The 13,745-nt window shown below is 43.1% G+C and overlaps 1 protein-coding gene across 1 annotated transcript; it reads left to right on the forward strand.

Moving 5' to 3' along the window:
• Positions 1 to 7,533: 7,533 nt before the first annotated feature.
• actb1 (actin, beta 1) lies at positions 7,534 to 12,345 on the forward strand. Its single transcript, XM_079499043.1, has 7 exons — positions 7,534 to 7,554; positions 8,797 to 8,924; positions 9,305 to 9,544; positions 10,279 to 10,525; positions 10,651 to 10,842; positions 11,022 to 11,203; positions 11,634 to 12,345. Exons 2-7 carry the CDS (start codon positions 8,802 to 8,804, stop codon positions 11,775 to 11,777), a joined length of 1,128 nt encoding a protein of 375 aa, XP_079355169.1. The 5' UTR covers positions 7,534 to 7,554; positions 8,797 to 8,801; the 3' UTR covers positions 11,778 to 12,345.
• Positions 12,346 to 13,745: the final 1,400 nt, after the last annotated feature.

Raw genomic sequence — 13,745 nt, forward strand, 5'->3', positions numbered from 1 at the left:
GTCAAGAATAGGAATCACTTGTGTATAGGCTACTTGAATCTGTAGTGTACTACAGATTTCTCTCTCTCTCTCTCTCTCTCTCTCTCAATTCTATTCAAAGGAGCTTTATTGGCATGAGAAAACATTCGTTTTTTTACATTGCCAAAGCAAAAAATGGAACAAAACAAACAAAACAATTTATGTACAATTATACAGGAATACATAAAAGTGTTATATTTCATCTTAGGAAACTATAGCAATTGCCAACCCTCCCCCCCTCTCTCTCTCACACACGCTCAGTACAAACATCTGTCCGTGTTGGCGGCTTAATGACGTGGGAATCAAACTTGTCTTAAAGTGTCATACTGAAAAACATCTGCATGCACCCAGACACACACACACACATACACACACACACACACACACACACACACACACACACACACACACACACACACACACACACACACACACACACACACACACACACACACACACACACACACACACACACACACACACACACACACACACACCTTAAAAACCAAGATCCATTAATTTCCTCTGCACTGGTCACATGACCCAGCTAGGAGGTACATTCTACCCCCCCATGTGACTCACTGCAATGTTTCCTTATATGGACGTCATCCAAAGGAACTCTTATAAAGGGATGGCTGTCATCATGCTGCCCCAAGCCTACACTACAGTGTGTGTGTGTGTGTGTGTGTGTGTGTGTGTGTGTGTGTGTGTGTGTGTGTGTGTGTGTGTGTGTGTGTGTGTGTGTGTGTGTGTGTGTGTGTGTGTGTGTGTGTGTGTGTGTGTGTGTGTGTGTGCGTGTCGCGCTGCGAGCTTGTACGTCTTCTATTTTTGTAATAAATACATGAATGAATACAATCTTGAAAATATCCTGGCATAAAAAAGTGTGAGAACTACTTGATTTTAGAGGGCATGTGTAGAATGGGCCTGAGGTCTTAATGGGTTAAGCAAGCCTGTTCATTCATGTCCCTCTATTGTCTAGTGTCCTTGTGTGATCTCTCCTCTTGCACCATAAGTACCTGCGACACTAACTTCCTGTGTGCAACAATCAGCAGGGAGAGGCCACATGAGACCTACTTCCTTTTGTCTCCCGGTGAGCTGCATGAAGGTCTCCATATAGCCTTATTTGGATCACACACCAGCCAGCATTCCTCAACTGGGAGATTTTTAGCAGGTCTTCTTGGTCCAGTTCAGACTCGAGTCATGGAAGACTATCCGTATATCACAGTGGTTCTCAAACCTTTTCATGTCAAGGACTTTAATATATTGTTGCTGTCGGGGCAGAAGCCTCTTATCTCCAGATTTAAACTTTTGTAAATGAACGCCCTATAGTTGATCATGCTACACAAAAGTATCAAAAGTAGCAGATCCACAAGCTCGCAACGTGGCACGAAGCGATGCGTTTTGAGCTTGTAGATCTGCTACTTTCGCTGTTTTGGAATTTGAATCCTGAGAAGTAACAGTTTTTGGATATTAGTTATTCCAAACCTTTTACATTTTCTCCAAGATAAAAAACAAAACAAACAGCAAATGTGAGCTGGTAGTTTGACTATTTTCAATAGCCAATGTACTGTATATGGGGTTAAAGTGCTTAAAAATATACCTGTACTCCAGCATCAATATTCTGCGGGGAGCCAAAATTAGCCAACAATATTGCCTACAATTTACATGCATTGTGAGCCTGTAGATCAGCTATTTTTGGCAAAGCGATTTGGAGGGTTTAAGTGGTTAAACTAATTTACTGTAGCTGCGAACCCCCTGGGACCCCCTCAATGACCCCCAATGGAGGGTCCCCCAGAGCAGACCCCACATCACATTGAGACGCATTATCAGACCTCATCAAGTGATAAACATCAGCGCTGTCTCAGGATGGAATGCTTATCTCCTCCCTACAGACCTTAATGGGTGTGGTGGTCTGATGGTGACACATTCTCTCTGTGTGTCTGTGTGTGTGTGTCTGTGTGTGTGTGTGTGTGTGTGTGTGTGTGTGTGTGTGTGTGTGTGTGTGTGTGTGTGTGTGTGTAAATTCGTACTGTAAATTCGTACTGTAAATCAACAACCTATTTGATCATTGTGATTAATTGAATTAATGAAATGCAAAGACAAGGACCGGCGAGTACATATGGCTTGTTTCTATTGGGGTCCTTCGAAAATCATACTACGGCGGGCGTCACACTTAAGCACCAAAAGTAGCAGATCCACAAGCTTGTCGAGCTTGTACATCTGCTACTTTTGATGCTTTTGAATTTGAATCCTGAAGTAACAGTTTTGGTGTGTGTGTGTGTGTGCGTGTGTGTGTGTGTGTGTGTGTGTGTGTGTGTGTGCGTGCGTGCGTGCGTGCGTGCGTGCGTGCGTGCGTGCGTGTGTGTGCGACTGTGCGTGTGCGTGCGCGTGGAGACAAGCTTGTGCGTGCTGCATGCTTGTGCAGAACAACTTTAAGTGTAGTAGAATTTGAGAAATCTAATTTCCTCACTAGAGAAATTGTTGTTTTTATAGGGAATCAGGGTTATAGGAAAGGTTTCAGGTTGGGGTTAGGGTTAAATTTATGCCTGGTTTAGGTGTCATGCACCAACCTCACAACGCATCAAGGCAGCATTGTGTGTGAGCTTAGATGTACTATTTTCGGCTTTAAGGGTTAGTGTAAAAAATGGCGTGTGTATGTGTGTGTGTGTGTGTGTGTGTGTGTGTGTGTGTGTGTGTGTGTGTGTGTGTGTGTGTGTGTGTGTGCGTGTGTGTATGCGTGTGTGTGTGTGTGTGCGTGTGTATGTGCACGCGCACCAGGTGAGAGGAACTGGTTTGTAAACAACTACCTTGTAAAGGCAGGGAGCCAATGGGAGACAGGCAGGACTCAGTTTGACACCAAATATAGACATTATGTTCTGCTAAAGACACACCTGTCACCAGCACTGTGTGATGAGGATGTCAGCACATCAAGACACACAGGTAAACTAACCGTCCTGTTGATGGCTTCACATAATCTGTCACAGGTGTGTGTGTGTGTGTGTGTGTGTGTGTGTGTGTGTGTGTGTGCGTGCGTGCGTGCGTGCGTGCGTGCGTGCGTGCGTGCGTGCGTGCGTGCGTGTGACAGACAGACAGACAGACAGACAGACAGACAGACAGAGAATGTTAATTGACTGGACTGAATTATCATTAATTAATCCTCTAGTCTAGTCAGTTCATTCATGCCCTCTGGGTGCATTGTGTGAGTGCAAAACATGATTAAAAATAAATGAAAAAAGTAAATGGGAATACACGCCCCCATATTAGGAGGGCAACTGGTATCAGTCACCAAAAAAAGGATGGGTGTTTCGATGAATCTAACATGGTTAAAATGGAGTTTGAAGCTACAATGGGTTTGTATAGGAAGGGGGCTAAAATTAATATCAAATATCTAAATACTGAATCAAGCAACTTAAAAACTGTCTGTGGTGTTCACATAAGCCCGAATAGATGATAAAATGACCAAATGTTTTTTTAAAGTGAAATATCCCTTTAATGGATTAAGGCTAAACGATATGGTCCTGGGAACTTGTTTCCATTGTGGTATTCAGTATGTATTCAATTAATCAACATAGCATACGAAATTAACACAATACATGTCATCAACAACAAATACTATATCTACAAAAGAGAAAAGGGTGAAGTGACGAACCAGGCCAGGTCAGGCGAGTTCATAAACGTGTATTATTTTCTGTAAACTGTAAAGCAACAAAACCAGCCAGTCAGTCAGTGACACACTTAGGCCAACAACAGGTTTTATTTTTTGACACCAAATATGTTCTGTTAAAGTGACACACCTGTCACTGTGTTATTATGTCGCCACATCTTCCTAGAACAAAGAAGAACTAATGCACTAATGCAACATAACGCACATCCTCGTCTGCCTCATCCAACTTCAGTGCTGCTGAGCCAACCACATATCTCTGTCTTTCATCGACACCAACAACAGGCAAATTAACAAATCCCATAAGTCATTGGTGATTAGCTTTAATTGTTTTCTCACTCAACAATAAACAGGACAGGCTATAACAAATTGTCAAACACTGGCCAAATTGTCAAATATTACCTGCAAAGAAAGTGTGAGCATGTACTGTACCTGTAGAATATGATTATTTTGGGGGGTCCCTAGTTCAAATATGATTATTTTGAGGGTGTACCCAGTTCAAATTATGTTGGGGGGTCACAGCCTGAAAGGTTTGAGACCCACAATCAGACGATATAGGTGTTGACGGCAGTGAGGTTTACAGCCTGGTAAAAAGTTGGCTGTAACTGTAACCTCAGGCCAGCGAGCTTGACTGGCACATACCAATGTGTGTGTGTGTGTGTGTGTGTGTGTGTGTGTGTGTGTGTGTGTGTGTGTGTGTGTGTGTGTGTGTGTGTGTGCAGTGTGTGTGTGTGTGTGTGTGTGTGGGGGGGGGGGGGGGGTGCGACGCATGCGTGTCTTGGCTGGCTGGTATGCAGAGAGGGGAGGTGTGAATGTGTTAACACACTGCTCTCTCTCAGCGGGCAAGATAACAGGACTGTAATAATCATCACCTCATATCTGACAGACTGCACACATAATGAGCTTCTGATTACTGTAAACCTGCCTTTCATCACACACATGGATTTACCCCCACAAACAGTGTTGCCATGTCTGCTTATTATAAGCGACTTTGGGCTTGTTCATTCTTCTGTAAAGTTGCTTATAATATTGATACTTTGTGGGTTGTGGTTTTTTGGGTAATTGTTTATTTGGACTTGCTTCCTAATATTGTTGAACCTATTAAGACCTGAGGCCGAGTTTACATATGTCTTCTAAATCAGTAGTTTTCAAACTGTTTGTGTGTGCGCGCGTGCGCGCGTGCGTGCGTGCGTGCGTGCGTGCGTGCGTGCATGTGTGTCTGTGCGGGTGTACAAACACAAGTAGAGCCGCCAGATAGAACTCACTGGACTAAACCAAACTATAAAACAACAAAAGGAAAGCTATCTGACACATTTGAAAGAACCAACCCAAAAGCAGAGCAAACTAGAATGCAGAGAATACACCGTGGCAGAATACCTGAGCACTGTGACTGACCCAAAACAAAGAAAGATCTTGACTACTGTATAGGTACAGATTCAGTGAGCACAGTCTTGCTCCCTTGAGAAGACAGACTATGCACCCACTGCACTCAAAATTAAGTGGAAACTGTACTACATTTCCTAACCGCCAGTCTACTGTATAAAGACATCAGAGACAAGACATAATTCCCACAGATTACAATCACCCAAGGAGAGTTTGAAAACGTGACTAATGACAAAAGAAATCCCATATCTGCTGGGAGAAGTACAACAATGTGTAAACACAGAAAACACAGCAGCAAGACTTTTGAAAAACAACTATTTGCGCACAACTTTGCAAAAGCTTGCCCCAAGTTAACCTTTCCTATGTGTATATAGTCCAACTATTTCTGACAGCAAATGCACAATTCTAATTGTTTTATAGGCTATACATTAGATCTCCCTCAGTTGTATGGTAATAAAACCCAGAACCATCTGACCGATCGACTTCAAACTATAGTATCACTAAGCTGGTCCCGAGGGAGTGATACTGCATTACAGTAAGTAGCTCTGAGAAATGGGTACCACAGGTACTTTGTCTGATAATAACCGGTACACCGGTAGGCTACTGCATAACCAGAGGTGCATGCATGCGTTCCCATTCTTCCCAACAGCCATCGGGCACGTATAATGAAAATATCCGATCTACAAGGGCCTGCTTTTGCCTATTTTCACTATAAGTACATACTAGGATCAGGGCTTAAAGGAGTAGTTCACCCCAAACATTACTAATTTGCTATCAATTACACACTGCATGAAGCCTTGAATTCAATTCAGTATAGGAGACTCAAACAGTCTCATACTGAGTGACCCGGTCATCAAATGATTGGCTCAGGAATGTGGCAAAAAACAAAACAATCTCCATGAAATCAAGGCTTATGGGGTGTGTAATTGAAAAGAAGTATGTTTGAGGGTGAACTACTCCTTTTTAGACGATTGGTTAATGTGTAGGCCTATAGAGATCTTCTTTTCAGAATTGGTTCCCTCAGTGGACATTCATGGGGGTAAAGGGGGTCCCTATAAAAATGTGTTAATAAAAAATAAATAAGTTAAACTCACTTTAACCCCTACTGTATACACCGGCTATTTAAGAAAATGCTGAGCTACAAGATCACAACGCGTCGCACGTGCAAATCTGCCACTTTAAAAAGAACACAGCCTAGGGTTAGGATATAGGTTATATTATATTTTTGAAACATTTAAACACAAATCTCGTATGGGGTTCACTGGCTGGCACTAATTATTTTCAGATGGGGATGCGTAGGGGGGTCCTTGATCATGAAAAAGTTTGAGAACCACTGCCTTACAGAATAGCTTAGGATATAAAATCAGACATCATTGGTCTTATATGCATCAACTATGACTGTGTGTATAAGCGGTTTATGTATAACTGAGTGAGCCAGCTCAGCAGGCTTTATAGGCCCTGCACACAAAATAATTAAGTACAATGCCAGGAATTAATCCCATTAAGTCCCGTGACGAATGCCCCCAAGTTTTCCATCAACGTTTTCTCATTAGGCCATTGCTTTACTGCTGACATCTTCCAGTCATGAGTGCATTTAAGGCAGCAGTGTTGCTAGTGCTACACAGTAGAAAATCCCCAGTACTCTTCAGAGAGTGTATAGGCCTACTGTGTCTGTGATGCAGTGGTTCTCAAACGTTTTCAAGTCATGGACCCCCAAATTGATATGAATTTGGCCACAGACCCCCCACCTAAATAGATTTTATGCCAGGGACAACTGAGATTAAACAAAAGAAGAAATATGGCAATCAAATAATGGGGCCCTCAGTGTTATCCTTTAAATGAAACAAGGTTAATAATCCCTGCCTTATTATGATGATGGCATATCTTGCATGGTGGAAAGCTAAACTACCTAAATACTGTACTTATTTTGTACAGATTGTAGGTATTATTTTTACTTTACTGCAATGTATGGTGAGCTTGTAGATTGACTATTTTCAAAAGTTTCAATGAGTAGGCCTATTTCTGTACTTAAGTATATTTTGATGCTGATACCTTTGTATTTTTACCCAAGTAGTTATTTTAAACATTTACTGTACCCTACCACCACTGGGCATATCAAACTAAAGGTCCTTGAAATTAAATAACAAAAGGTTGAAATTAAGAATCCCTGGCTTTGTATAATGATTGCATCTTGTTAGTTAGCATAGCCAGCCAGACACAGATACACAATCTGAATGCATGGTGGGGTGTGGGTTGGGTATTGGCCACACCTTGTGGATGCCACCGGACCAATGGGGTGGCGCTGTGAGGAAAGATGTCCTTTTATGGAATGGGGGGTTGCGGCATACAGGCACGCAGCGCCAATAAAACCTCCGTCCTCACCGGTTTAGAGTTAGCAGTCACTTCTACTCTGACATCCGATCAGCACGCAGGCGGACTTATTGCACTGACCAACACCACCGTTCTACCTGAGCCGATAACCCTCCACACAGGTAAGATACTAAGAACTGAAGATTTGAGGGAGCAGTATTACACATGCCATCAATGTTCGTTTCAAATGAGAACATTTAGAAATTAGAATAGATCTTTTAGTTTGTGCTGCCTACTTTTTTTTTCTCTCTCGCTAGGCTACCGTTCTAAGATGTATTAAAGTAACTTCAGTCGTGCCGTTGCGATGAGTCAATATCATCAGTTATGTGAAGACATCCTTTTACTTGCTGCAAACAAACTGTCTTCAGTTTTGAGGCTTGTGGTGAATGAATCGGCGTTGCCATGTCTGCCTATTAGAAGCGACTTTGGGCTTGCTTTTCTGTAGTCTCCTGTATTTGTAGTTGCGGCTTTTTGGATCATCCTACGCGTTGTGAGGTTGAAAGAACTAAAACCTGTATTCAAATGGCCGATCATGTATAGGTTTAATAATGTAGCTTCTTTAGAGCTTGTTGTTCTAGGCCTGGTTGCTACATTTTTCCAATTTGGCAACCTCTGGTTAATGAATGATTCAATGAATGGAATCAGCTGATGGTTGTTGACTGCATCTCAGGTGTCTCATGATGCGAACTAGCAGCTTTTAGTCTGCAGCACGATTTGTAAATGATCTAAAAGTCCTGTCTCGTTGTACAAACCTAGTTTTCTCAGGTTTCACTGAATCATTTTGATATTACTATAAATTAAATGTGCAATCCTTAATCCTACTCAACTAGGCTTATTCATGCAACGCAACACGTCATAACTTATTCTGACTTTTAGACTGTAGTTAAGTAGCAAGTAGCCTTGCCTTAAAAGTTGTCTTTCTTTCATCCCTCTTGTTGGCTGCTGTTTAATCGCCGAGTCCTGACGCGCCGTGGCAGCTTAATTACGTTAGTCTAGTTAAAGGAGGGAGTGGCTGTCTGTTTGACAGTCCTGTGTTGTTCTCACCACACCGGACCGTGTCGTGCCGGCCCGGGCAGCCGTCATCATCCCTAAGCTGCACTCACTATTGCCTTATATGGTCATGGCGAGACAGAGAAGAGAGAATGCCTTTGTTTCAAAGCTATAGATTTCCACACTGGAACTTGCGCAACTGCGACACCCAGTGTCCCGTCTCTGTAACTGCAAGGAGGGGTTTACTTTATTACAGATGGGATGAGAATCACAATGTTTTTAGATGTGTTTAACACAGCGCAGGCAGAACACTTTACGTTTTTGTCAATTATTCTGTTTAACTATTTTCCCTGTTCTCTCCCTATGTTATGCAGACATCATGGAAGATGAAATCGCTGCCCTCGTTGTTGACAACGGATCTGGTATGTGCAAAGCTGGCTTTGCAGGAGATGATGCACCCCGTGCTGTGTTCCCCTCCATCGTTGGACGTCCCAGACATCAGGTACACAACACTATACTAATGAGTAAAATTTGGATGGCTAGAAAAATCTTATGTACTTGACCATTAAAGTCTTATTATTCTTTGCCACATTTCATAATGTGAATTTGTACTTAAGCCTATATACTTGGTCTTGTGCCAAATGTCTAAAATCGACCTACAAGCTCAGAACTCGTCGTAGGGGTGACATGTGGGCTTGTAGATCGGCTATTTGAATTAACTTGGCAATTTAGCGGATCAGCAAGCTTGTTTTTTTTTTTTTTTTCTTTTTTACTTGTCGGTCTGCTTTTGTGATGCTGTAGTATGCTCACGTAGGGCATGCCATGAATTGACAAAAGTTAAAATATGGCGTTTGTTAAATTAAATCTTCCTTCCTCCTCCAGGGTGTGATGGTGGGCATGGGGCAGAAGGACAGCTATGTGGGTGATGAGGCCCAGAGTAAGAGGGGTATCCTGACTTTGAAGTACCCCATCGAGCATGGCATCGTCACCAACTGGGACGACATGGAGAAGATCTGGCATCACACCTTCTACAATGAGCTGCGTGTGGCCCCCGAGGAGCACCCCGTCCTGCTCACGGAGGCCCCCCTCAACCCCAAGGCCAACAGGGAGAAGATGACCCAGGTAAGAAATAAAATCACAGGCTGGGTAATGAACAAAGTGTTTTGAAACCTGACTATTGGAAAGTTTACAACTTTCTAAGCTTGTAGCTCTGCCATTTCTGGAAAATGGAAATGATTATGATGACCAGCTCAAAGGCCAGGTCTAGTTTTGTTCCTCAATCTGTCCTCTTTTCCTCCTGTTTATCACACTCCAGGTCTCTTCTTTCCCAAGCTGATTTTCCCTCCTTTTTATGGAAGCTTCAGGTCTCTGCCTCCTCTGTGTGCACTTAGACTGTAGTAAAAGATTGCTGGTTGGAGCATGGGCTGTTGTAGCCAGTAGATATAGGTCATGTTTGATAAGCCACTCGAGTAGCAGTTGGCTGGTAACTGCACCAGTGTTATGTAACAAGACAAAAGAATTGATGTGAACTACTAAAATCAGTTTCAAGGGCACTTGACTGCTCTTCTGGCATGACAGGTGTTGTGTTCAAAACTGAACAAGCTAAAACAAACTACTGTGATTCAATTCTGCATGATTGACCTCAGGTTATTTTTGTGGTGTTATCTAGAGCAGTGGTTCTCGAAGTGGGGGTGGTCCACCCCCAAATTGAGCCTTTACAAGAGTAATTCTGATAGGTCGTTCCATTTATGTACACTTAGTTATCAGGGTCTTGAGAACCACTGGCCTAGTGCAATGTTCTTTCATTGTGATAAAGTGACACATAATCTAACCCATCCAACCCTGTTTTCATTCAGATCATGTTTGAGACCTTCAACACCCCTGCCATGTACGTGGCCATCCAGGCTGTGCTGTCCCTGTACGCCTCTGGTCGTACCACCGGTATCGTCATGGACTCCGGTGACGGTGTGACCCACACAGTGCCCATCTACGAGGGCTATGCCCTGCCCCACGCCATCCTCAGGTTGGACCTGGCTGGACGCGACCTCACAGACTACCTCATGAAGATCCTTACCGAGAGGGGCTACAGCTTCACCACCACCGGTCAGTACAAATCCCTTGACTAGCAAATCCTCATCCACACATTGAAACCAGCAAACACCTTGGGTAACTTAAAAAATATGAATTGTGTGTATACTTTTGACTAATCTCAATTCTCTTCCCAACAGCCGAGCGTGAGATTGTGCGTGACATCAAGGAGAAACTGTGCTATGTTGGACTGGACTTTGAGCAGGAAATGGGAACCGCGGCCTCGTCGTCCTCTCTGGAGAAGAGCTACGAGCTGCCCGACGGACAGGTCATCACCATCGGCAACGAGAGGTTCCGTTGTCCAGAGGCCCTCTTCCAGCCCTCATTCCTTGGTGAGTCACCTCAGGGAAAACGGTCTGATTCCGTCATTTGGATTTCATAGAAACCAGCATGTCTTCTGTCACCAAATGTTGACTGCTTCTAGTATATGCATTTCTTGTAATTGGTATCTAAATTAACTGCATGGACAAATAAAATCATGGAATTGACACTTGTCTCTTCCTATATGTAGGCATGGAATCTTGTGGTATCCATGAGACGACCTTCAACAGCATCATGAAGTGCGACGTGGACATCCGTAAGGACCTCTATGCCAACACAGTGCTCTCCGGTGGTACCACCATGTACCCTGGCATCGCTGACCGTATGCAGAAGGAGATCACATCCCTGGCCCCCACCACCATGAAGATAAAGGTAAAACCTTGTCCTTATATCATTACATGGTGCCCTGTGGAGTGTGGCAAAAGCTTTGACAACTGCTGCCACCTGCCACCACAAGTCAATGCAGCAGTAGAGCCAGTCTTCATTTCTGAAACTTACAGTATGGCTTGTAGTGCACTGTCCAGTGTTTCCCAACTGGGGCTTTCCCAAATTTTGGCAGCTCCCCGATTGGCTTAATGTGAAACATTGTTCTCACTAGATTATAAACAACATAGTATGGTATTTGCACATTTCCAAGTCACAATTGAATGACTTCACCTTTTTAATACCAAGAGGCAAACTTTGTGAAATAACTGATCATAATGCCTACTTTTGGGGTTTTTTGGTGCTGAGAAGTTTGGGAACCCTTAATTCAAAACTGTATTTAACAAATTGACTCATGATCCATCTCTCCTTTTTCCAGATCATCGCTCCCCCAGAGAGGAAATACTCTGTCTGGATCGGAGGCTCCATCCTGGCCTCTCTGTCCACCTTCCAGCAGATGTGGATCAGCAAGCAGGAGTATGACGAGTCTGGCCCCAGCATCGTCCACAGGAAGTGCTTCTAAACGGACTGTTAAACAAAAACCCTTGCACCCCTCTACAAATCTTGATACAGCTCTGCGTCTGCACACATAACCTTGGCACACCACCAACAACACTGGCGTGTGCAGAGCCTGTACAACACTCCTCTTCCTCACCCTCCCCTCACCACTACGGCTATGGTACCATGACCCCCACCCATGATGGTGGGAACTTTTGCAGAAGTTAACTGGCCGGAGTGAACCGGGTGGTTTGTGTGAAACATGTCATTTGTTTGTGTAGGTCATTCCAGATGTCTGTCTGTTTGTTCACCACCTTATTTGCCTCTATGAAGGTGTATTCACTGGTGGGTGTGCTGCCCAACAGACATCTGTAGTATTGCTTAATGTGTAAATTATCTGAAACTTGTTTTTGTACTTTCAGCCTTAAATGATATATACTTGGGGTCCTGTTTGTTTTGTCATTATGCAAAAAGATGAGCTTTTGCCTTTTTTGTATGAAGGTGTAAAAGGTTTGTTTGTGGGGGCTTGTTGCCCTCTCTAGTCTACACTGACCTGTAAGAGCCCAATAAAAGTGCACATGTCTGAAAACGAATTTCTTTCCTTGAATCCTGATACTATTGTACTACACCTGTTCTCTTGACATGCATGTCTTGGTCAAAGTTGTTGTCCACCTCATGTGGCATCCATCAAGAGACCTTGAGGTTCTCATTTTTCAGTGTACCATAGTAAGTCATTCTGGGTTTTCATGCCACAACAGAAATGAAATTGCCAATGATGTTGTAGAGGCTGGGGAGTACAGGGCAAACCCTGATCACCTAAACCACACGAGTCATTCTGTGGCAGGGGATCCCAAACCTTAGACTCAAAAGACATTGCAAAATAACGTTAACTCCTTAATGGTCTACCGACATGCACACTTAAGCCTCTCCAAATTAAACCAGACCACAGCCAAACATTTCCGCTCCCTCTCTTCCTGCCCTGAGTACAATACTCTTGCTGCTGGCCTTCAAAGCAACCAAAGGTATGTCACCCCATATCAAGTCTGCTCGGACTTTACAAACCCTCCTGCATGAGGTTTTCATGATTCTGAATCCATTCCAAATTGACATTCGTCACATATATTAAAAAGCTCTATACCGACAGCAAGTGGATTCATGAATGTATTTAATGAATGCGTGTAATTAACAAATTGATGCTTTGGTGTATTGTCCCCAGTTCAACCAAATTAGGCTATTGTGCTGCACACAAGTATCATGCCACAGCTTGTTTTGATTGGCACAGTATTCAATACGTTTATAAACTTACATAAATTATAAAGGTAGAATAAGTGATATATTTGGATAAAACACTTTTTTTCACTATAGACAATATTGGGCCAATAAAAACTACCAGATTTCCTACTCCACACTATTTTCAATTCTATTATGCTCTGCCACCAGGCACCAAAATGTGGAATGCCCTGGGCCTGACACGTGACACCACCCATTACCCAATAACTCACTACTTTCTTAAATCGTTCTGAACAAACAAAATCAAACAAAAGTGAGCTGTGGTGTTCCACAAGGAAGCATACTAGGATCTTTACTGTTCCTAATATATGTAAACGACATGACATCAGCTTGTGACTGCAGTTTGTTCCTGTTCGCAGATGACTCGGCACTGCTGGTCTCGGACAAGAACAAACTGCAGGTTGAAAAGGCCCTCAGCTCTGAACTTGGTAGAATCTGCACCTGGCTTGCTGATAACAAACTATCTTTACACCTGGGAAAAACTGAATCAATTCTATTTGGATCAAATAGTAATCTCAGCAAGGCAGATGGCTTCTTGTTTAGAGTGGGTGACAATATTATCACACGAAAAGATGAAATTACCTAGCCTACCTAGGTTCCATCCTGGAGGATGGAAAATGGCTTTCTGGTGATAAAATAGCCACCAATGTAATCAAAAAGGTCAACCAAAGAACAAGATTCGTATACAGGATCTCCTCACTGG

This window comes from Electrona antarctica, assembly GCF_951216825.1.
Source record: "Electrona antarctica genome assembly, chromosome: 4".
Taxonomy (NCBI): Eukaryota; Metazoa; Chordata; class Actinopteri; order Myctophiformes; family Myctophidae; genus Electrona; species Electrona antarctica.